The 26,123-nt window shown below is 37.7% G+C and overlaps 1 protein-coding gene across 1 annotated transcript in view; it reads left to right on the top strand.

Annotated features, from left to right (window-relative positions):
* Positions 1 to 26,123, top strand: part of LOC124167253 (apolipophorins-like) — a 51,667-nt gene that overhangs the window by 18,144 nt on the left and 7,400 nt on the right. Inside the window, exons 3-12 of the mRNA XM_046545139.1 lie at positions 7,237 to 7,309; positions 10,033 to 10,148; positions 11,538 to 11,678; positions 12,546 to 12,738; positions 14,127 to 14,332; positions 14,725 to 14,852; positions 16,822 to 16,930; positions 17,037 to 17,170; positions 17,891 to 18,042; positions 18,452 to 18,635. Coding sequence (XP_046401095.1) covers positions 7,237 to 7,309; positions 10,033 to 10,148; positions 11,538 to 11,678; positions 12,546 to 12,738; positions 14,127 to 14,332; positions 14,725 to 14,852; positions 16,822 to 16,930; positions 17,037 to 17,170; positions 17,891 to 18,042; positions 18,452 to 18,635 — 1,436 coding nt within the window. The remainder of the gene's footprint in view (positions 1 to 7,236; positions 7,310 to 10,032; positions 10,149 to 11,537; positions 11,679 to 12,545; positions 12,739 to 14,126; positions 14,333 to 14,724; positions 14,853 to 16,821; positions 16,931 to 17,036; positions 17,171 to 17,890; positions 18,043 to 18,451; positions 18,636 to 26,123) is intronic.

A 26,123-nucleotide genomic window follows, 5' to 3' on the forward strand; every position in this document is an offset into this window, starting at 1 on the left:
CGGGCTAAGCTTTGATGTATGGGTGGCATATATTGACGTCAAGCACTCAGTTAATAACAGCAATTTTAATTTAAAAGTTATTATTAACAGAGCAAAAAAATTGGTAGTAGAGGAGCCACCAATAGTAAGATACATATAGTAGCTCACCACCCACCACTCTCTAAGTCAAAAGCATTTCTCTGTTATTAGTCTTTCAATGAAGTGTGTCAATAGTTTTGACTGTGCTAGTTGGTTGAAGCCTTGCTGAATGAAAAAAGTTTGCTTTAACCCGGGAGTAGTCGCGCCTAACATGTAGCCTTACGTGGTCGCTGCGGGTCACTCTGACCCGCTCTAAAAGAAATTGTTTTAAAGCTTAATTTACATTTTTGTTTTTTTTTATAGCTTTATACTTTTCAGTTCCAAGGTATATAAACTCAAAGCATGTGTTTAAAAATGACATTTTATTGCTTTTATATTTTTTTCGGAATTAAAGAAAAAGTATCACAAAAAATGAGATTTTTGTCATAGTACAAGTTTTTTAGTAATTTTACGGCTAACTAGCTTACTTACAATAATTTTTCACTCTTTAATATTGAACATAGGTTATAAAGAAATAAAAGATTAATGTATGGCTTATTGTTATAAGGAAAAGTTTTCAAGTTATTGAAGCATGAAAATGTTGTACATATTTTCTTAAAAAAAAAACGAAATATCAATGAGCCATGGTTTATCACATAGATTAAAAGAAAACTTATATGATAATAATAATAATAATATTTTATTGGTCACAGAAAAGATATGAATATACATATATAGGACCCGTCAGGAAAACATAAAAAGCAAATCAAAAATACAAAGTAACTCACAATATATTACAATATATATACATATATATATATATATATATACACATATATATATATATATATATATATATATATATATATATATATATATATATATATATATATATATAACCCCCGCCGAAATCATGGTAAATCTAAGCGTCCTGGTAGCGCAACTGGTAGAGCACCTGGCCGGCAACCAGGAGGTTCTGGGTTCGAGTCCCAGTCAGGCCGCATTTTTACCCTCTGATTTCTGGCTTTTTTCCACCTACCACAGCACCGTTGTCCTTGTCCTTTTTCTATTCCATGTTCCTATCCCTTTCTTTCCTTACCTGTGAATTTATTTGTATGTTTACGCTTAAGGCGTCGTGTGAATGAATGAAGTAGTGTATCGGCCATATTGGCTTATTTCACTTGGGCTCTGCGTGCCCCGAAACGCATGTTCCTGTCTCTTTCCTGCTATCGTGTGAGTGTGTACCTTTCCTTTCATCCTTGTGTCCTCGTCCATTCCTTCCGTTGGTGAGTGGTGAGCTGCCCCAGTGCCATCTATTGGTTACTCTTGTGGGCCAAAGCAAAGGGAGTTTCCTGTGTATAAACCCCCGCCGAAATCATGGTAAATCTAAGCGTCCTGGTAGCGCAACTGGTAGAGCACCTGGCCGGCAACCAGGAGGTTCTGGGTTCGAGTCCCAGTCAGGCCGCATTTTTACCCTCTGATTTCTGGCTTTTTTCCACCTACCACAGCACCGTTGTCCTTGTCCTTTTTCTATTCCATGTTCCTATCCCTTTCTTTCCTTACCTGTGAATTTATTTGTATGTTTACGCTTAAGGCGTCGTGTGAATGAATGAAGTAGTGTATCGGCCATATTGGCTTATTTCACTTGGGCTCTGCGTGCCCCGAAACGCATGTTCCTGTCTCTTTCCTGCTATCGTGTGAGTGTGTACCTTTCCTTTCATCCTTGTGTCCTCGTCCATTCCTTCCGTTGGTGAGTGGTGAGCTGCCCCAGTGCCATCTATTGGTTACTCTTGTGGGCCAAAGCAAAGGGAGTTTCCTGTGTATAAACCCCCGCCGAAATCATGGTAAATCTAAGCGTCCTGGTAGCGCAACTGGTAGAGCACCTGGCCGGCAACCAGGAGGTTCTGGGTTCGAGTCCCAGTCAGGCCGCATTTTTACCCTCTGATTTCTGGCTTTTTTCCACCTACCACAGCACCGTTGTCCTTGTCCTTTTTCTATTCCATGTTCCTATCCCTTTCTTTCCTTACCTGTGAATTTATTTGTATGTTTACGCTTAAGGCGTCGTGTGAATGAATGAAGTAGTGTATCGGCCATATTGGCTTATTTCACTTGGGCTCTGCGTGCCCCGAAACGCATGTTCCTGTCTCTTTCCTGCTATCGTGTGAGTGTGTACCTTTCCTTTCATCCTTGTGTCCTCGTCCATTCCTTCCGTTGGTGAGTGGTGAGCTGCCCCAGTGCCATCTATTGGTTACTCTTGTGGGCCAAAGCAAAGGGAGTTTCCTGTGTATAAACCCCCGCCGAAATCATGGTAAATCTAAGCGTCCTGGTAGCGCAACTGGTAGAGCACCTGGCCGGCAACCAGGAGGTTCTGGGTTCGAGTCCCAGTCAGGCCGCATTTTTACCCTCTGATTTCTGGCTTTTTTCCACCTACCACAGCACCGTTGTCCTTGTCCTTTTTCTATTCCATGTTCCTATCCCTTTCTTTCCTTACCTGTGAATTTATTTGTATGTTTACGCTTAAGGCGTCGTGTGAATGAATGAAGTAGTATATATATATTTATATATACATATATTACATTAGTTGCGAGGCATTCTCAAAGAATTCATCAATTGAATAGTAGCAATGATCTAAAAGATATTTTTTTAATTTTGCTTTGAAAAGGCCAGGTCTGATTTCGTCTTTGATTGATTTAGGTAATTTATTATAAATTTTAATACTCATATTGATAGGCCCTCTACTAAAGAGAGAAAGATTTTGTTGCCTCACTGCGAGCTCATTTCTACTTCTTGTATGATAATCATGAATATCGTTATTCAAGGTAAGGCACAACTTTTGTTTAAATTCTCTAATTAACATCACAGCATAATAAATATAAATACAAGGAAGGGGAAGGATCTGTAACCTTTTGAAAAGATTACGGCAGCTAGCTTGTTTTTTAGCTTTGCATAATATTCTTACCGACCATTTTTGTAGTTTAAAAAGACGGACTGACTTAGGGGAGTGACCCCAGGCTAAAATACCATATTTTAATCTACTATAAATATGTGCATAGTAAATTGATTTAGCTGTTTCTGTATTTGTGAGCTGAATCACCCGTCTAATTAAGTAGCAGCCTGAAGCCACCGAGGATGAAATGCAATTTATATGGGTATCCCAGTTTAGATTTTCATTTATGGAGATGCCTAGAAATTTGGTATCAGTAACCCGCTTAACAGTACAATCCGAAAATTTAATATACGGGCTGTAATCAATTTTTTTTTGAGTAGGATGGAAAAATATAAAGGAAGACTTGGATTTATTTATAGCCACTTTGTTAGATGAACACCATGTTTCCATTTTGATGACAGCATTTTGAGTGGGAACAACAATATTGCCATCATGTTTCAGTAGATGATTTGTATCATCAGCATACATAAAAATATTTCCTTTTAATTGTGAGGGTAGATCATTGATATATAACAAAAAAAGCAGGGGCCCAAGAATGGAGCCTTGAGGAACACCCCTCAATATCTCCTGGTGAGGTGAGGTATGTTTAACCATGTTATCGGTTATAATGGTTACTGCCTGGGTTCTTTTTTCAAGAAATGACCTGATTAGATTGTTTGCAATTCCTCTCATACCATATATATGGATTTTCCTCAAGAGAGTCTCATGGTCAACAGAATCAAAAGCCTTAGACAAATCATAAAAAATACCAACGGTATTGAGGTGATGATCAAGACCTTCAAGAACAGAGTCAATAAATTTATAAATGGCAAATTCTGCCGAAAGACCACCTATGAAACCAAACTGAGATTTGGATAAGATGTTGTTTTTTATCAGGAATGACATTATTCTTTTTGAAATGACACTTTCTAATATTTTAGAGAAAACTGAAAGTTTTGATATGGGTCGATAGTTTTCAATTGATTGAATATCACCCTTTTTGTGTAGAGGAGTTACAACTGCCATTTTTAGTTTGTCAGGGAAAATACCCGAGGAGAGAGAGGCATTGACCAAATGAGTGATAGGAGTAAGAAGATATCTTATGCAATTACCCTTTAGGAGGGAGCAGGGAACCCCATCCCACCCAGCTGAGTGTTTTGTATTAATTTTATTGATGATTGATTCTATTTCTTTCTCATTAGTAGGGTAAAGGTACATGTTATTTAGAACAGAGTTATTTTGAGGACAATTATCTGTATTGACTTGTAACATAGATGATGTTTTCAAGGGATTGAGAAAATGCGTATTGAAATTAACTGCAATCATGTCTGGGTCTGAAACAAGAATATCATTGTGTAAGATTTCTTTGGGTGATTTATTCTTTCTCAATTTTCCAGAGGTGTTATTTATTATATTCCAAGCTGTTTTTGATTTATTATCTGAAGAATAGATGGAATTGATATTACAAATCCTTTTAGTAGTAGTGATTAAACTTGAGTAGTACTTTTTGAAAGCAATATATTGTTCCTTAATATCATTGTCATTGGTAGCTTTGTAAGCTGACCACAGAGCTTTTAGAATTTGTGAATTTTGTATTACTTCAGGAGTAACCCAGGTTTTATTTTGAGGTCTATTTGAACTAGCTTTTACAAGAGGAAAGCAACCATTGAAGAGCGTAAGGAAAATATCCAGGAAATTATTAAATTTATCATTCACTGATTTTGCACTATATACAGGATCCCAAGTAGTAAGTTGCAGATTATTGCAGAAATCTTCAATGTTTTCCAAGGTGAAAATTCTTTTTTTAGAGAAGAATGATTTGGTAGACGAGAGTGAGGATATTGGTACTTCTATGGTTGTAACTATGGCCTTATGATCAGAAAGATGGGACTCAATGGCTTGACCTATTACTTCATAATATTTGAACTTCAACTATTACTTCATAATATTTTTCCAATAAGAACAAATATATACTTCCACAACTTTATGTCACTACAAATGTCAAGTTATTGGTTTAGTTGCATCCCAAAGTCAGTATAGTTGAGGTATCTTGGCCACGCGTGAACCTACAAAACCCACAACTTGATTAGATACACAAATTTATTTTTTATAAAAGCACATCAAAACTTTCAGGTGTAAAAATATTGTGTAGTTCCTATGTGTATAATATAAAAAAACTCCCCATTTATTCCATGTCAATACAGTTGAGACAAGTGGGCTTGGAGTGTTTGCCACAGACAGGGATGTTGCATGACGCACAGTTGTGAGCCGACTTGTTGCCTTGACGGTCGCAAAGTCCACACCGCTTTCTCTTGTTCAGGACTTCTACTGGAGGGCGAGCAATGTCTTCTTTTAGTATGTCCAAAATATTGGTACGGGTTGACTTTGACAGAGATCCTTGAAGACGAGTTCTAAGGTGAGGTGTAACTAGTTCCGTAGCCAACTCTTTGAGCCATTTCCTTCGTACAAGTTTTCTTTCTTTGTTATTTCAGGAGCAAATGATGAGAGAGTTTAGTCCTATGATGTCTAAAATATGGTAAAATGCTGTGAGGGGCCAATAATTTGTCTTTCTGGCGACAGAGTAATTGCCACACATTTCATCAACCACATCAACTCCTCCTTTTGTGGCGTTGTAAAATGTTATTATCTCTGGTTTCTTTTGTTCTCCTGTGGCATTGTCAATACTTTTACTGTGGTGCATGGTGGAGGTCAATAGAACAACCTTGTTCTTATTCGGGACATAAGATACGAGTGTTGTCAAGTTTTTGGCAAAACCAAAAATTGACGAGTGTACTTCTCGATTCTTAGTTCTCAAAAACTCTGGAGGTATCTCTTTTTTGTTTTTCCTGATTGTCCCAACTGTGGTGAGTTTTTGATTTTGCAAGAGATCATTAGAAAGGGCAGTACTAGAAAACCAGTTATCATAAGTGACTTTTCTGTTGCTTCCACTTATCGGTTCGACAAGCCTGACTACTACTGGAGATGGTGTTTGACTTATGTGTTCATGAGGTCCCGGGCGTTGTTTTCCAAGATATACTTCCATGTTGAGTGCATAAAATGTTCGTGAGTCAACCAATGAAAACACCTTCAAACCATATTTCGCAGGCTTATTCCGCATATACTGCCTGAAACCGCACCTTCCACGGAAGGCCCACAACATTTCGTCAACTGTTGTGTACTCACCAACAGAAAAGTTTGATTTACATTCCTTTACAACAAATTCAAAAACATCCCTGAAAGGTGCTAACTTGTCCACTTCTATCCTCTGCACTTGGGTTCTTTTATCATCGAATCTTAGCATTCGAAGCAAAAATCTAAATCGATTCAAAGACATTACACACTTGAATAGACGCACTTCTTCCCACAACTCTTCTGCGTTCAGATGTGAAGCCTTCAACACACCTGCGTAATACAATAAACCCAACAGGGCTTTAGTTTCTTCAACTGTAGTGTTTTTACAGTCACGATCTCGGCCATATTTGGTGGTAACTTTAATGAAATGAAAGACGCGTAAAGATACTTAGTGGACTGTATTAACAATAGAAATGGTTCACATTACAGAATAGATGCTTCTCGGTTGATGTCACGCCAAACACTGACCCCTTGTCTCTGTCTTGCACTAAGTCATGTCACACCAGGGCCTCCCCCCCCGACGGCCCCTAACCCAGTCCTCAACACATACATCCATCCATCGCGACCTCCACTCACCCCAACCCTAAGGTCCAAACCACAATTTTTGACAACGCTAATGGTCGCTGCGGGTCAGGGTGACCCGCACATGCACGACTAGGTCAACAAACGAGCGGAAATTGAAGAAACTCAACAGGGTATGGTAGGAGGGTTTTAGAGAAGCAGCTACACGGAAAGTGAAGACCGTTCGTTACTTTGCACATACAGGACAGATATAAATAGTTGCGTGCGGGTCGGAGTGACACGCGGCGACCACTCCCGGGTTAAATCAGCTGAATCTTATCTCAGCCCAGTTTATTAAAAAAATCACTAATGATTTAATCATTATCATTAAATATAAATAAAAATGAACTAAAAATGTTTTATAATGATTTTGAGATGGACAGATTATTCAAATGTTTAAATATTTCCATCATAACAGCTCTCAATGTTTTATTCTTGGATCTTACATGTTAGCTGTATTATTTCCTTTAGGTTTACATTTGATTAGTTGATCATAATTTTCAATTTCTTCTCTTGTCATGTGCATTCAGAAAATTCACAATATCATCATTCACTTTCAGTTCATGGCTAACCTTCCTGAGACTGTGAATGGCGTCTTCACTGAAGTCATGGCTACTCTGAAGGAAAGTAAAGGTTGGTCAAGATATCTTTTGTGCCCCCCTCTTGAGTTTTTTTTCTGTAACCGCTACTGAGTAGCCATTAGTAAACAATAAGTGTCCTTTAAAGGTTACTCTGTCCGTATACTATTTCCATATGTAGCCTTCAGTATACACAGTGTCCTTTCCAATGGGCTAAAACCTTTCCGTTACTTGCGTGCTCCTATGACCCCAAGAGTTGCATTGACAGGAATAAATCCAAATTACCTCGGAAAGGGCCACCCACGCCAAATATGTGGAAGGGTTAGAGCCAGACGAATGGTAGTCCACGTGATGGTGTCACGTGAAAAACACTGTTGGAATTTAGTTGGAAAACCTTACCAGCTAACTCTTCCCTGAAAACATGGAGTGGGACCTGTTCGCAAAGGGCAGGTGTCATTCACGGCAGTGAGGTTGGCAAAGCATATACATAATTACGTTTGTACAGGTATCTTCATTTTTTGTAAAGGTGTCTGCTCGAGCCGCTACTCTCTTCTTATTATCCTTCTGGTTTCATTGGATAAAGACGTCGTCTCATTTAATATCTTTAAACTGATTCATTAGTGAATTTATTTTTCCCGGTTGGCTTCAGGCAGCCCTGGCAAAAATGAAGGAGGCTGATAACAGTGCTGGAGAGCGTTTACAGATGTTCTCTAAGGGTTCTGATGCGTTCTTAGATGTTTTCATTGCCTTTGTCGATTTTCTTCCACGTGTATTTGTGTTTTCCTCTTTTCTGCACGTTAGTAAACGCTGTGCTGATAAACCAGTTCAGAAATTCTCTAGGAACACGGTAGAACACCTCCTGAGAGAGTTTGCCTTTCTGCTCTGGAACACTCGTGAACGCTATCCAACGGGGCTGTGTTGGAACAAAGGTGAACGCCCGAGAAAATGCCTACCAAGAGTGTTTTATCATTTCTGTTCGGAACACCCAAGAATGCCGTCGGCCTGGGTTATTATGAAATGCAGATTAATTTTTAAAATCAATCAACTCTCTTGAAAAGATGTAAAAAATCCTGCCATGAAAAGTTTCCCTCGTTTCATAAAGAAAAATGCTCTTCGAAATGTGATTTCACTCGTGCTTTTTTATCTACTGAGAGGAGATGAAACAAAAAAGATATTTTTCTCTGAGGGATTTATTCCTCAAGTCATAAGGCGAAACTTAATTTTTTTGAACTCCCGCCCGTGATTTTGACCAATCGATTGTGGATTCCGTCGATGGTCGATTCCACCAATAGTCGATTTCCACAGATACAAAAACACACCGCATCCATAACCGCTTTCACCAGCTCTTACATCCAACGGCCACATGAATAATGTTGCGTTAACTGTGTTGTGTTTGCCGTTTGCGAAATTGATCCTGCCGAAGTTTATCAGCCTCTTAAGTTCTTCATTTACTTGTTTCACCTCCACCTAGGTAATCATCTACCGTTATAACGTTTGTGTTTGCTGTTGTTGTTTGCGAAACTTGTCCAACGAAATTTTGTCGCAATTCTAACAATTACCAAGTTAAAAATAGATTAATTGAAAGCAATAAATGTAAAAAAAACAACGTTTAGCCCTTGGAGAACTCAAAATTGATCATAGAGGTGGACAGGTAAAACTCTACTCGAAGTAGGAACCTGGGAAACTCTTCAAAGTCGGCATGTTTAAAATCTTTTGCTTCGGAAACGAGTTCCCTTTACTACGACGCCAGCATCAGAGTTATATATCACTCCTGCTTGGATGAATCTCGGCAACGGAAAGAATAATTCGAAGCAAGGTAAGCTAGCGACATGAATGCCAATTTAAGGCTTATTCTCAGAAAGCAGTCAAGTAAAAAAACGTGTAACGTCTGAAATCAACAAATCTGAAGAAGATGGAACAAATTACAAAAAATGGAGAAAGTGGCAGACTGGAAAAAAATGACTCATTCCGAGCCTCGAACCCTGGCCTTTCAAAACGAAAGTGCAATACGGTACCACTGGGCCAAATCGACCTTTAAACAACGGGGGAAATTTTTAAATTAAATTAAAGGTGACCGTATTTTTAAATTTTTAAATGCTTTTTTCTCTCAAACCCGGGCGTATTTGGACAAAACCCTTCAGCAGTATTATTACCTAAGTGTCTACTTACAAATAAAAAGGGTCTCATCTTCTTTCTTGACATCAGTTAGGCAAAGTCTCCTTGTTAGTGGACCTGAGTCTTAGGGAAGGTGGTAATGCCACCGAAAATTCAGTTCTTAATGTGTTTTTTATCTTTATTTTGTGTCTTCTGGGATTCTGCCCAACCTAGGGTTTTTTTACGTTATATGTGTGTTGCATACTGTATACGTATACTGTATATGCATGGTAGGAGCAGTGGCGGATACAGATGGGGGGCGCAGGGGGCGTGCGCCTCCCCCTTGCGGGTCCGCCTGTATTGCCAAAAATGCAAAACCACAATTGTAACTTTTTTATGGCATAATATGGCATTGTCTTTTGCATGTTTAAAATCACTTTAAATAAATTTTCATATACTTTGCCTGTGACTTGATCATCTTTTATTACGATAAAAGTAAAGACAACTCAAGATATGTTGCGCCCCCCCCTTGAGTTTTTTCTGTATCCGCCAATGGGTAGGAGGACATTTGCTGAGTGCATTTGGTAGATGGTGGGTAGAAGGTTTTTATATGTATACAGTATACGTGTATCTTCTACTGTATACGCATGTTATACACTACTTATACGTATATTTAATGTATAGCATGTATGCTGTCTGGGGTGAATCACGTCATCACTGAAGTCATGGCTGCTCTGAAGGAATCAGCTCCAACTGTGGAACTGAAAGATTTCCTGAATGCCCTTGAAAACTATCTGAAGGTATAAATTATGTGACTTTCATTATAGTTTTGTTTGCCTGTCTTGTTGTTGAGGAATTCTCTAGTGGCAAGAGGATTTCTAGTGTCAGTGATATTTTTGTGATAGTTCGTTCAAAGTTCTTGTAATTTTAGAAGTTAAGTTTATGTAGTTTGGAGGCTTAAGATTATTTTCAATACAATAGTTAAAAATTTCTCTGGAGAATTTGAATATTGATTAGGGTTTTAATCAGTCATACCCGCCTCTTGTAGAGTTGAACCACCACAATTTTTGGTAAGGTTAGAGTTGTAAGAGACCTGGTTTGATAACAGTGTTTTTTTTATATTCCCAGGAGTTCAATGTTTTAGGATCTAATGTATCGACTGTGAGCTTATTTAACAAAAGATAACTGCTGCATACAGTGTGGAAAATATGAGCACTCATTTATGTTTATCAGCACTAGTTAATGTGGGCTTCTACATTAATTATTGAGAATTTCCATTGGCATCCTCATCCCTTTCTTGTATTTTTCACTATTGATATCTGATATCAATTATGACTACCTAAATTGTTTAAGGCTAACTTGCCCCCTCTCAGCAATGGGGTTGAGATTGCACAATCTCCGGGATCTCTTTGCTCCTTGGTGAGGATATTTTTTATAGGGTATAGTTTATTTGCATAAAGTTGCTGTTCAGGTCACCTAGTTTGTACTTTCCCCTATGAAAAAATTGTATAAACCTGTTTCAAAATTTTATACAATTTATACAATTACCATGGTGATTGTATAAATTGTATAAAATTTTGAAACAGGTTTATACAATTTTTTCATTGGGGTTGCCCCAGGTTATCAATTTTGAGGTATTCCCAAGCAATCCCATAAAGATTCATTGCATTATTGAAGGTGGGGAAAGAATAGTTGAAAGAGCCCCAGCTAATTATATGAGATCTTGTGATTCCTTTAGTTAAAAGCTAAAAAATGTCTACCTTCAAATTCAGTTAGTGAATTTTTATAACTGCATGTATAAGTGCAATGTGAAGTCTTCATTTTATATTTCGATAAATTCCATTTGATATATTCCATTAATTCATGAAGAAGTACCTACTAATTATATGAAGGCATTTCTTAAGGCATTTCTTTGTTCATAAACATATCATATTTTTTCCATAAATGCTAACATCTATGTGCCACATGATTATATTTCTAGCCATGCAAAATTATCTACTTAAAATATTACTTTCTATTAATAAAGATTTCCTTTTAAAAATTATTGATCTCCTCTCCATCGTAGTTACTTACATGATACATCGGCATGCTAAGTTAACAGTATTTTTTTATGGAATTATTAGTATTATAATTTCAATTTTTTTACCATATTATGGTTTATAAAGATTTATATATTTTATTTACTGCAGGAGCTGCAACATTCTGAAACAGATGATCAGGCAGAGCTGAAGAACTTATATTACCTCTTTGTGAAGGCTATCAAGTCTCTGGAAGATTTGGCACGGTCTCAAGGACATGAGTTGTACCCGAAGGATTTCTCTCTTTCTCAGGTTTAATATTCTATAATGCCTTTCTTCTCTTATCTATCCTCTAGATCTTATTTATTTCTCTTTTTTATGGATTACAGTGAGCATAACAGAATGATTTCAATCTTTTCAAAATCTCATTAATCAGTAAATTGCAAACTACTGTGCATAAAAACTAATCCCTCTAAAATTTTATTATGTCTATTCTGGGTTTAATGATATTTATACAAAATTTTAGCCTAGTCAGGTCGAGTATGGTAATTTCTGGACCAAGCGATGCAACAATTCATACGCCGACATATTGTCATTTTTCGAATTTCCTTGTGAATTTTCTATTCTCAATGCTTAGCCTGATGGGTAAAAATGAAAAGATAATGAGGAACGTTGATGGTAATTGTGTCAGAAGTAGGAGATGAATGAAAATTAATGTTACTTAAACACTAAAAACCACCGCTAACGAAAAGATATACAGCACTCATGTCGTCTACTGTAGTGGTTGACTGACTCGTAGAGAGCAAGCTGAAACTCCTAGGCCAAAGCGTTAGAATGACTTATTCACTTTAAAAACAATATTATTACATGAGTATCATAATAGCGCCTTCTGTCAGCAGATTTCTGAACTTTCCGCCCACGATAGCTCTGTTACCAAATCTGCTGGAGTCGACATTCGTATTGGTACTCAAAGCATTCGACTCGAGTACCAACTACTCGACTCGACTCAAATTTTTTAGTACTCGTACATCCCTTGTTTTTAAGTTCATGAGAATTTTGATACTGTCAGCATTACAATAATCACAGTTAGATAATCAGTATTGGTTTACTTGGATGCAATAGTTAATACTTGGTTGATTATGAAAAGTGTGGCTGAGTGCATTCTTCATTTTATCCAAGTTCCCCTTCTGGTCATTTGGATCTGGGCCAATGCAGTCCCTCTTCACCTTGGATGACATTGCTCGACTTCCATTCTTCTTTGCTGTCCGAGCATCTCCCTTCTTCTACAAGGTTGATGACTTCCCCACACCAAAGGAGCTCTTCTCTGAATTCGTACCAACACTTCTTAAAGGCCAACTTCCACCACAGGAAGGTAAGTTAAGGGTCATATCTACCTTTTATGTTTTTGTCTGCAGGGAAAGTGGTGGAGATCTTCCATCAATGAATGAAAATCAATGTTTTAGTTGTCTAATACAATTTTATAGTCACCTAAAAGTATTCCAATTGCTTTTAGTTAAATAAATACATATATTATTTATATCCCCTGTACTAATGTGTTTATGCATTTCATCACAATCTAATGCTTCAGGAAGATAAGTCTATCCTTTTGGAGCATCAATAGAATGGATAGTGGTGGGCTATTTAGTAACCACTCATGAGTATGTAAATATACTCACAGTGAGTATTTGTATGAGGTTAAATTCGAGAGGGGAAAAGTCATTTGCTTTCTCCAGAATTTATACCATGATTCTCAGAATCCTTTCTGATTGATTAAGCTAAAATATGTTACTCAGTCATTCATTTTTCCACAATGGATTTTTTGTTGCTTTTTAAAACATGATGGTATGATGTTGTCAGTCATATTTAACCAAGTGGCAATTGCTTGCTTATGATGACAGCTTCACAAAAGCTAATGCAAAACTTGGAGTGCTGTAAAACTTGAACCTGTTCACTCATTGAAGAAGAGTGTAATAGTTAAAAGTGATCCATTTTTTTTAACAGTGCAAAAATTCAGCAGAGGAAAAGTTAGTCCTCATAACTTGGATACCTTACCTTACATACCTTTTATGTCTTTTACACTCCTATATACTAATCTGAAATGGAAAAAATACTTTTATTTTGTAGAATTATTTTATATTTCGTTGAAATATCTAATGACACAAATTTATTCGGTGAATAGCTGAATGTATCCTGAACCACCGCAACCACCACATCTCTCGTAGTATTCGGCCATTTTATTTCTACATAAGATTTTTCATGCATGTAAGACTTCTACCGATCCTTTGTTCACGACAAGGAAACTTTCTATTCCTATGTTTTAGCAGTTCAGATAACCAAATATATTATTACTTTCAAATTTAGTTAGTTTTCTCATGGAAAAATGTTTTTACTATGGTATAAGGGGAATTTCGTAGATGTTTTTGCAATGTGAAACTTTTTATCGACATTTGGGTATAAATATTTGAGTGATTCCTGTAAGACATGAAAAACCTTATGTATAAACTCTTCTTGGGATTCGGTGTGGGTAAGATTTTGTAAGAGCGCTCAGAAGATTTTTTCTTAGGTGCTCTTACAAAATCTTACCCGCCCAAAATCCCGAGTAGAGTTTATACATATTGTTCACTGGGAAAGTGTAAAATCTTTCATGAAAAACATTGCTTAAGTCGTCCAATTTTTACTCATCTAATTTATTTGTTTCGGGATAATAATCTGCAATGGAGTAAGAGTTTTGTAGTTTATTTCAACTTCTTTCTTTTTAAGCTCATGCATTCCTTGTTGGAGGAGAGCACTTCTTCACATTTGACAACAGGCATTACACTCTCAGTGGTTGTGCATCTGACTATGTTCTGGCCCAGGACTTTGAGGATGGAAACTTCAGCATTGTAGGTCATTATGAAGGTGGAAAGCTCATGTCAATAACTTTGGTTGATCCCAAGGATATGTTTGAGCTTTCTATGGACTTGACGGTAAGTAATTTCTGTCTTTTAACTCTAATTTTGATTGTGGTACAAGCTTAATTTTCTTTTATTTGATTAGGTTTAAAAAGTTATTCATTGATTAGGGTTCAGAAATGCTCTCTCTGGAGTCAAGTCACATCTAAAGATTTGTTGTGGACTATAATTTTCCTTGGTACTTACTGTGAATAATATGATGAAGGTGTTTTGAAAAAAAAATTCATTTGTCATCTTTTAATAAGAATCATTTTATCTTAAGAGCTTTTTAAATGAAGGTTTTAACACAATATGTGCATTCATTTACTTCTTTATACCTGGGTGAAGAATTACTGTTTTAAAATAATGTTTTCCTCTACATATGACTAGAAGTGATCAATTTTTCATTCTCATCATTAATATTTCAGCTTAAAGTCAATGGCCTACCTTCTGAATTCCCTGTGCACCACAACGCAATGTCTGCCTGGAGTGAATTTGACGTGGTCAGCATGAAGACCGCATATGGAGCTAAAGTCACCTGTGACAGGCGCTTCAAGTAATTATAGCATATTTCCCTTTTATTTTAGTGTGTTATGGATTTTTTTTTTACATAGAATGAAACTATGTTTTTCTCAATGAAAAATAATTTTATGCATTAGTGTTGGTTCATTTTGGTTATACTCAATCAATATAGGTAAATGAAACCAATTAAGAACTCATTTAAAGAAACATTTTTAACCTTCCTGTGGAACAGCGACATCAAATGCTCATTGATATTGAATCGACATTGCCACGGAGATATTACGTTTCATTTTCAATATCAAAGCATCCACGTTACTTTGATGCGGTTTCCATGTAAGCAATTGACATCCACTGGTCAACATAGATATTAGGTGGTAATTATGATGATAAGTGTAAATTGGTGGAAATTACATCGATTCGACATAGACTCAACAGTGATATTCTGCTGGGCTTATATTCAATGAGTTTTGTTAACTTCTGAGAATTAATCCTTGACTTTTTAGCTTGACAGAGATGAAAACTTCACCTAACTTGGAATTTCCTAAAATTTTATTCTAAAGTATTGTAACCGTTGCCGTTTGGCTCGGTTCATGGATTATTAAAGAGGCGTTTACGAGGTAGGGAAGGCTTGTGTAAATTATGAAGGGTTGTTTAAATTTTGTAAAGGGTTATATAGTTTCGTGTAAATGCTTATGTAATTTTGAGTGAATGTGTGCGTGTGAATGAGAAGTGAAGTATGAATGACTAGATTTTGTATTTTTCCATCCCCCACCCCTCCCACGATTCTTCCGTCTACGAAGTGTGGAAAGTTCCGTTGTCTACGTGATTCGTAGCATGTTTTCCCCCACCCCACTGTGAAGCCGGAACACCTGCGTACGGAGGTGATGTAATCCTCCAACCTCGCCCTCCACAGAAACCCCCCCCCCCCCTCGCCTACGGAAGAATAGCCGAAAAAACCCGCTGTCCTGGGTTTTTCCATTCACTCATCCCCCTCCCAGAAAGTGGCTATATAAGCGGAGTGCGAGCGACGTGCAGTCTACTATTTTGCTGGAGAGGTCAGCCAGAGGCTCTGTTGGGTGACCCATCCATCCTGTGAGGAGAGAGAGAGGCAGCCCAGCGTGGAAGAAGACGCGATACTTAAACGGCGGTGACTTGGAAAGAGGAGATAAGACGGTATCTTCCTAGCACGGGCGGCAGAAGACGTCAATCCACGGCGCCAACGAAGGAGTTCTCTTATCCCACAGCGATACTAGTCGCAATATTGAGCCAGCCGAGGAAATCTTCTCCACCAGCAAATCAGCGAGAGCGATAAGTACTCTAGCCACCAATATCCCCAAATTTCAGCAGAATCAGAAGAGCCCCACTCCCCTCTCTCTTCCATTCAAGAGAAGAAGAACAGTGATATATTCCCGTGCATTTTTTAATATTTTTTTTTAAGCCCCCCCCCCCCCCCCCGTGTCCCCGTGTGTGTGTGAATGGTTAATCGTAGTTAGTAGGACTATAAGTGATAATTTGGAATTGGCAATTGTCATTTTTCAAGCATTTTGTAATATTTCACGCCAACAATTGTAAGCAGGGTTTATTTTCTTTTTTGTCATTTATTAATTGTTGTTACAGGGTATTTAACTGGCCAGTAGCAGTAGTTTAATCTTTGTTATTCAGAGAGTCATTTATTTATGTATTTTGTAGAACATTTCATAATTGAAGTACACATTAAACGTGTTGTTGTAATTGTAAACTGTTACGTAAGCCTTCATTATTTCGTACGCGCCAGCCTCCATTCAGCAAGTGAACCCACCCCAACTTACTTTTCCATTTCCTTTCCCCCCCCCATCTCCCTTGCCCTCGAACCACGACCCGCTCACCTTGAGCGATCCCTCCAAAATATCCTCCCCCATCCCCTCTGAAAGTGAAACCCGGACGGACGGCATGGGTTACAGTATGGAGATATTGATTTAATTATTAAGTGGTGTATGTTTTTCTAAAGATAGTTTTTTTTTCAGGGATGTGTGCATGGTTTCCATCAATGGATATTACTTTGGTAAGACACGTGGGCTTCTGGGAACCCTAAATAATGAACCATATGATGACTACGCCATGCCAAGTGGAAAGGTGATTATTTCAGCCATACATATTTCTATTCAAACAGTGAAATTAACAGTGTTTTTGTATCATGATAAATTATCTTTATTGCATGATTTTAATTGCCATGGCCTAGGTTGCTCCCACCGTAGACAAACTCGCTAATTCCTGGAAGGCTGATGCTAGTTGTGGTGACGTAGCAGCTCAGACCCATGTACATGAGCATGCCAAACAATGCTCAGATATGTTTGCTGGCTACTCCCCAATGAGGTATGTACATTAATGGCTTATATGCTTGTGTTGCTATGGTCAGTTAAAACTACAGAAGATTCCGGTTAATTGGGATATAACGGGACTTGTGCACTTTGCCCCAATTAAGCGGCTGCCCCAAATAGGTGAACTATCTTGTATATGGGCATAAAAAACTTTTAAATTGTAGAAAGAAGACTAAAGAATGTTTATAATGCAGCATAAGTTTATTAAACTATTAATCTGATTAGTAAATCAGCTAGTTTTAATTTATTGTCATTTTTAAGAATTATAACAATTTAGTTAAAAATATTTTTCACAGCCTCGGGCGACGCTGAATGAATGTCTTTTAATAAGTCCTATTGAAGAAAAGTCCTATCCTCTTGCGGATAATATAACAACAAGAGGTTTCAAAATAGGGCAAGAATAGGAGCATTTGTGAAAAATAAGAGTAAATCAAAGGAGGAAAATATAAAAGAATAGTATTCTGAAAAAAAAAAATTTTAATTTAGTCGCGAGTATAAAGTCTATGTCGCGGACTAATGGTCCAATAAAGTGGCATGCTGCCCCAATTAAGTGGACAATACTCTGGGATAACCTCTATTGGGTTCTGTTCTTCAAGATCTGCCCCAATTAAGCGGCTGCCCCTAGTAACCGGTGGACCCATTAAACGGAATCTGCTGTATCTTTAAATCGTGTACTGTTTTTCTTATACTTATGATCAATGTATTTGTTCTATAGGGTCTGCTTCCCAGTTGTGAATCCCGCTCCATTCAGAGAGGCATGTGATGTTGATATTGCTATTAGAAGTGGTGATGCATGCAAATTTACAGCTGCATATGCTGCTGCTTGCCACGTTAATGGTGTCAAGGTCCGAGTTCCTGATCAATGTGGTATGTTTATTTTCAAATATGTACCTTATTTTGATATTGCTGAGTAAAACAGTTTTGGTGAAAGAAAGGAGTTTTTCTGTAGGTGCTAAATTTCTGGGTAAGTTATTGCCGTTAAGCAGTTGAGAATGGTAGTTGTTAATGATAGTGAATATTATGGTGTTGTAAACATTTGTTAAACTTTTGCATCCAATTAGGCATTTTTAAATTGAAGCACGGATTGAATGCATAGAAAGTAATGTAATGAGAATTTATGAGTTATGTGGGAGAGAATGTGAAAGTGTTGCATTCTTCTTTCTGAGTATATTTTGATAATCTCATAATTAATCCAATCAGTAGTATTGGTTATCTTTATACGTTCTTCAGTCCTATTTTAAAATACCTTATGTGTCTAGAAAAATTTTTTTAACAGCTCATTGCAAGGTTGGTGGAAATTCAGTGCAGCCTGGATTTTCAGTCAGTCTAAAGGCACCTCGAGGTAAAGCTGACATCATATTGGCTGTTGAGCAAGCTCCCCAGAATGAAGTGTTATTCAAGGATCTCCTTGTCCCTGTGGTTGCCTCCATCACTAATGACCTGAAGGCGCACAAAATAACGTGAGTAACAGAAAATTCATTATTCATTTTAACTAGGGATAGGTCGAATAGCAGATTTCTCGAGTTCGAATATCGAATTCGAATATCAAATCATTGCTCGAAAATTCACATATCTCGAATATTCCAATACCTCGAATACTAAATGATGAATGCGGGAATGTTTGACTAGGTTGCATATGCAGCAGGAAACCCAAGATTTTGGCGAGTAATTGTGATTTCCTTCTAAAGATTCAAACAGGAATTTTGCTGATTGATGGAATATTTTAATTTTATGTAAACAATAGGGTAGTTTCCTTCATTAAAGAAAACGAAAGGCATTAATTGTGATTCGGTACCCACCATTATTGTATTAATAATATGCAAATTATTTGGTTTTAGAAATACCGGTTTATACGAAGGGCAATGGTCAATTTTATCCTCATTTGAAAAAGGCCAGATTGGCGCCCATGCGATGCCACTCCACGTGACGTCACAGTGACCTAGTTTCTATATGAGTAGATAAGAGTTGTACACCGTCTGAGATTAGCAATGCATGCATGAGGCACAGAGCTCAAGGAAACATGGTCTTAATAATCACCTATTAACACTGCCTAAGGTCGGAAAGTTTCCTTCGTTTGATGGGGTATTAATAATCCTTATTCAAGCCAAGCGCTACCAGCTAGCATGGTACTCAGCTACTTACTAGCATCCTGCGTCGTATCATCACTCAGAACCTCGTCTAAGGTCACCTCACTCGCGGCAACGGGAAAGAGCAACGTCACGCGGAGTTTTTCCCGGCATTCATACTTACCCGTAGCGTTATGCGCGCTTGAAAATTTTCACTTTTCATTTAATCGCGAAAAATAGATATCGTCATTTAAAAATCTAAAAGCGTGAAATACGTACTCCAGGAGTAATAATCTTTCGATTTAGGCAAAAAAAAAATAATAGGAAACCACCCTATTTGAGCATTACGCCAAAATGCTAAGCAGTGGCGGCTCGTGAGTCAAATGCTGGGGGGGGGCGCACCCCAACGGGGGTCAAATTAAAAAAAAATATTTTGTGTATTTTAGTGAGTCTTTCAGGCAAACTAGGTATTAAATTTGTGATGCCTTATGTTCCGTTTTTTCAAAAAAATACCTAGTTTTCCTAATAAAGCTTCATTAATAAATACTAAATGCAGTAGACTTTCGATCATACGGATCGGCTTAGTCCGTACTCTCGATTGTACGGATCGATGATCTTGAAAAATAAAAAAATATTTGCTGCGATATTTTGCAAATACAAACGGGAATACGTAAATTTACGTTTTACCGTCTACATTTTTCGCGCGGAGATGCCCGCAATACTCTACTGTTGTTCGTTTTGCAATCATAATGCGTAATTTGTAAAATCTATGCAATATTTCCAATGGTATAGATTGCAATGACACTTGAAACACCTGAGGAGGGAGAGGAGTGCCACTGACCTCCACTAGGCAGCAAACAGTACCAGGATGCGCGCGCTTTGTTATTGTAGATGTAACCATTGATTGCCGTGTTGGCGTTGCTCCTTGACTACAGTATGATTTAAATCAATAATTAAACATTTATCACACATTTTAAATAAAATATGAAATAATCTACTTACATTCCTTTAGTTATATTGCTTGTAGCAGAAGTCCATCCTTCTTTCCTTTCGTCCAGCAAAGTGATTAATTACACGTTCGTTGAAATCAGCGCTGGACAACAATTTCTTTTCGATTGAACACATTGCAAGGGCACTGAGTCTATCTTCTTTCATCGTACTTCTAGTAAATGTCTTTATTCGTTTCAATGTTGAAAAACATCTTTCACTTTCTGCAGTTGTCATTGGTATGGTGCAGATGATCTGAAGTAGTTTAACCCTCATATGGATTATCTGCGCCTTAGCGGCGCTCGTGGTTTTAAAAGTCGCGTAAAAATTTTCCATTCCAATGGATCATTTTGAAATTTTCAGTAGTCTATTTTTTCTGCTTTTTTCGTCTACACGTAAAATTTTGTTTAAATAGTGTCAATAGTTTACATTTTATTGGCCTCTAATGAAAAAAGTTACGTCGTTGGATTTACTGCGCCGCTGCGGCGCTCAGTATTTCCTCGTCGCTACATCGTGGACTGCACTCTCAATGTTAATGTCAAAGCAATTATGTTTCGTATGAAATGCTATAATATATTTATAACATTATTATTTAAATTTCTAAACTTTATAAACAAATTGAAATTGTTAAACAAAAGGAAAATATTACTATACCAATTTTTTTTTCTATTTTTGCTAAGAATCATAATGTTTGCCTCAATATAATGTTCATTGACAAAACTTCATCTTTTTGCAAGAAATATTCATAGAAACTCATGGCTAAGCTAGGTTGTATTTTCCATGGCATCCGTCTTAGTTTTGCTTGTGCACTTCCGCTCCGCGTCCACGTACCTGCCGTGGTGATAGTCACCTTTCAGTAAATCCCAGTGTTACTCTGTTTAGTATTACACCAAGCAGCAATTCTAAGAAAATTTTAACATAATGCATTGTCCGAATTCTTAGAATAATGGTTCCTCACGGCCGTGTGAATATTTCTCGTTGAATGAGCAACTGTAACTTGCCAGGAGATTCAGAGGTGTCACCGACTACCGTGAAGAACACGTTATACGGTTACTGTTATATGTCTTGTACCTCTCATTCGAAAATATACCTTTTCGGCTACGATAGTCAATGCAAAATTGCTGACGTTTATTTAATTACCGATGACGTGACAATTTACCATTGGGGTGAAATCAAGATAACTACCCAACTAATTTTGTGATAGAAAATAATTTCTTTTTCCTGACCATTAGTTCAGTATTTACATGGTAAAAATCGTTTCATGATGAATAGGAGAATAGACAATTTGCCGTGAAGTGAAAATTTGTAAATATATTTCTCGTTCTTTGTGTACTCAAATGCACAGATATTGGGATTTTAGTAACGTGAAGGGGTGAGTGAGGAGGAGAAAGGAGAAGGAATGCCAGGTAGGTTGTTTTGAGGTGAAGGGGTGGTAGTGTGTCGACTGCCAAGGATCAGGGAATACCGAGATCGTTAGGCCAAGTAAGAGTAGAAAACCCTTATCGCGAAAAAGGTTGGGAATGCAAGGAGACAATTAGATACAATAGCCTGCTTTTTCTTTACCTTTCCATCGCTGCATGAGGGACAGGGAACAAAAGCCTTGTCAAAACGCCTCGCGGTGGCCCTCCCTTCATTCCAAGAAGGTCCAGCTCGGGTGGGTCATTAGGGCGGAGAGAAGTTCAATCAACTTTTGTGGGAGGGGGGAAGAAGGTGGTGAATGACGAATAAGGGAGCTTAGTGGGAAGGTATGGATAGTCTCAATGTTTGGGTCAGTGAAACGCTACGGAAAGAAAAGGTGAGGGAAGTCCTCCCAGCTTGAAAGTATTTTTGTCACCCCAGAACATTCTTTCCTCAGTCCCTCACGTAGAGCTGGACAAAAGAAAATAGGCGCCTGTTCCTTCTTCCCTACCTCCTATAACCCATACTTCTAAGAAGTTATTTTCTTGGATTTCCCACTAATCCAGCAGTAAAACCTCATCTGGTACACTCCCACGCATCACATTTACTCGTCCATCTCTAAGGAAACGTCCTCAGTGAGGGAATGGGTCTCCGCGGTGGAAAAAAAATATTGGCTCTTCTAGCTCAACCTCCAAAGCGGCGTTGGGTTGTTGGACACGTCGCTAACTATCCCATATTCGTTATATTTCAAAACCTATAGGACTTTATTTTTTTAATTGCAGATTATGAGCTCCCAGAATATTCGTAAGATTTGCCTTGATCGCCAGAATCCTATAAAAATCACGAAAGTAACACTCGTCTCTTCTCACTTCACCTACAGTTGTTTCCTTATTAACGTGTTAAAACTTATCCCTCTGTATACACTGCAAAGATAAAACATATGGGTGGACGCAGTGAAGAAAAATAATATCATATGGGCATAATATCATATTATCAATAAGAAAACTTGTAAATTCTGGCTAAATTTGAAAGATAATACCAAAAGATGACGCGGCGCCGCTGCGGCGCCGAAAATCCAACGACGTAACTAAATTTGTAAATCCATATGAGGGTTAACTGATTCTGGGAGAACTTCTTTTAGGTTGTTGTCATAAATAAAATTAAGAAGCCGCAATGAACTGGTTGCCTTTGAAAAATCCCTTCTGCTGTATATAACTAGAAGTTCTTGTTTCAGTTCTACTTTGTTTAGCTTAAATAGTTTAGCTGCGGTTTCAAGTTCATGTTCTGGAAAACTTTTGGTAAATTCTTGAAACAAAATAGGCTGGAATAATTTTGCTACAGACAAATAGTCCAAATTATTAAAGCGATCGTCAATTCCCGTCATAATTACATCGCAAACTTCCTTAGCCAACACATTTCTTCTATCTTCAAATCGACTACGTTTCGAACTCGGCTCGGCCTCTGAAGTCGTATTATGGGTATTTAGGGAGTCAAGTTCTGAAGAGTTTCTAATAGTTTGGATAGCAAACTTAAATTCGTCAACATACTTCAAGGCCTTTATGCAATCAATTGTCTTGTGTTGTAGTTCATTGTACAAAATGTCACAATGAGGCATAATTTTATTGAAAAAATTTAACCAAAAATTGAAATCGTTGTCTTTGATAAAGTGATGCAAACCAACTGCTTTATTTACAGTGGAGTAATAATTGCTGTCATCATCAATTATTTTGTTTAAGCACTCTTCTATTTCATTTTTATAATTGAATATTGTGCTTACAATTCTTGATTTAAAGTTCCAACGAGTGCTTGAGCTTTCAGGTATTCGTTTCTTTACTACATATCATCGAGCACTGCTGTTCTTTTAGTAGATTGAGAAAAGAATGAAGAAAAACCCTCAATATTACTAAAAAATATTTTGACTTGCTTGTTTTGAGTTGCACTTCGTTCAATAATCAACTTTAATTGGTGGGCATAACAGAGCACATATAATGCATTTTTGTATACGGCTTTAACTCTTGCCTGTACTCCTGTGTGCTGACCACTCATAACGGAAGTACCGTCATAACTTTGAGCGATCACTTTTTCAGGCGTTTCCTTTACTTTCAGCTTTTTAAGTTCGCCAAAAATAGCCTCACTCACCGACGCTGCATCATGACCTTTTGGTATTACAAAACTAATAAATCTCTCATTTATTGACCCATATAGTTCATAGCGAACTACAAAAACAAGCTGCGATAATGTAGCACAATCTGTAGTTTCGTCTGCTTCAATCGCGATGAACTGTGTTTGAGCAAGCTCATCACGAATGATCTCTAGACATACAGCATATATGGGTTCAAGAAGCTCGTTTTGAATGGTTTTGGAAATGCCTAAAAAAACTCTGTTATTCGTCCTGTCAATGTGCTGTTTCAATGTTGAATCCAATTCAGCCATAAGATTAACTAAGCCACGAAAAATGCCAGGATTGTCAGAAGTATCCCTTTCGTCATGTCCCCTTAAAGCCAATTCAAATGCCCCACAAAACTTAATTGCATCTATCAATTTACTTAATACGTAACGGTTATTTGACACTTCTTCATTTAGTTTCTGAATTCTTAATCTGTACGCACTATCTAATTGGACTCTTATGTCAACTTTGCCTAACACAGCATACTCAATGCAAGCATTAATATGTTTTTCACTCAATTTATGTTTTTTGACTTTATCATTTAAATGTTTTAAATCCGAGACACCATCCACCGTCCATGCATGGTCTGCAACTCCCATTACCATACAAGGATAGCAAAAAAAGAATGTTTAACTTTGCACCCACACAACCAATCAGCATAGTTGTACAAATTATTGGAAAATTTCTGAACGAAACTATTTCGTGCTTTAGAGGCCTTTTGTTGTTGATATATATTAAGTACAGGCCTAGGGGGGCCTAAATTCTTGAGCTCGATCCTATGTTCCAGGTCCTTAATTCCATTACTAATAATAAAATTCACATCGTTGGAAACCGACGAGGCCATTATGAATCACTGATCCACTAAACAATCACTAACACTAAAACACCATCAATCACTAACTCGTTTAACTCAACTGCAACTAGGCCTATTTACATACCAATCACTCATTCGATAAAACAATTCACACACAATTAATCAACTGGTCACCAAAACAAGGTATACAGCAATACTGCAACACCACAGAATAGGGACCTACTTTTTCCCTAAGTGAGGAGGTACTACTGGACACAGAATTGGGACAATTTTTCCCTATTAAACTACACTTTCAATGAAAACAAAAACTGTTGATTACTTCAAAATTGTCTTCTTGAATGTACACACAACACTAAGAAACTTCTTAATCGGCAAGTACGCACAGTTAACTCCTTCTAAAATGATGTCTGAACTCATTTCACTCCGTTCTTTCCGAGAGTCTTGCCGTTACTATTAGGACGACTCAAGGGAGATAGAAGCCGTGGTCCACTAATGCTGATTCAGCTGAGGGACGAATTTAAGGTCAGCAAAGGCGTTCAAGTAAACAAAAGATGTCACGTACCATCTCCTTGAGTCTAAGATTCATATGTGGTAAACACAAGAAACGTTTACGGGTCGCACTTGGAATAACCATGTCTTCGGACTCATTGCCATGATGAAATAGAAAATAAATTCTAGATCGTAAAAGAAAGCGACTCTAAGCCACAGATGGTAGCTGTAAAGATCTCCGCACTAATATGAACTCTTCAAAGCCACTTAAATCAGACCCAAGTGGACATTTTCCGTCAGACAGCAACCGCTCTGCCGCTGAGGAATTGGGTAAACATGAACTAATAGAACAAGGACGGCTAGGAAAATCAGGAATCTGTGCACAAAAGGTGCATTGCACGCAGCACTTCTTGACTTTCATTGAATTCCTCTATTTAAAGCCACGTTTTACGGGTTACATCATGTTCAATCCTTCACCCATTCACGCACGCACCTATTTCCTAAATTATCAATAAGTGGGGAATCTGGTTTTTCTCAATCCTGCAGGACTTTTGTTAAATTTATCTGAAGAATAGGTACAACATTTTTAATCATTTAGACGATAGGACTACATTGTAAAGGCCTAAATATTATAATAATAGTTTCCCCAAGGTTCTTGAAATTCGTAATCATAACAGAACTGTGTCAAATACTAAAGAATAGTTTTCCTGTGTCACCATGGCCTTTAACTGGTTGGATTTTATGTGTTACGGGATTCAAACACCCGAAAATGCACGCATAATGCTATAATTTATTTTCTGTAGCAATACCTACCAGAAATTTAAAATTAAATCGTATAACTACACCCATAGCAGTGACCATTCTGATTCCGTAGGTCACTATTCTGTGGCAACACCAAGTAGACGCCAGATCATACGCCCGCCGGCCGGCGCAGAGATGTCAACTCACACCTCGCTCTGCGCATTCTCGGACGACGTCCCAAGACTCCCATAAGGAGCAGGCTTAGACGCGTCATAGCACCAGCAGC

Source organism: Ischnura elegans, chromosome 10 (genome assembly GCF_921293095.1).
Source record: "Ischnura elegans chromosome 10, ioIscEleg1.1, whole genome shotgun sequence".
In the NCBI taxonomy this organism is placed as follows: Eukaryota; Metazoa; Arthropoda; class Insecta; order Odonata; family Coenagrionidae; genus Ischnura; species Ischnura elegans.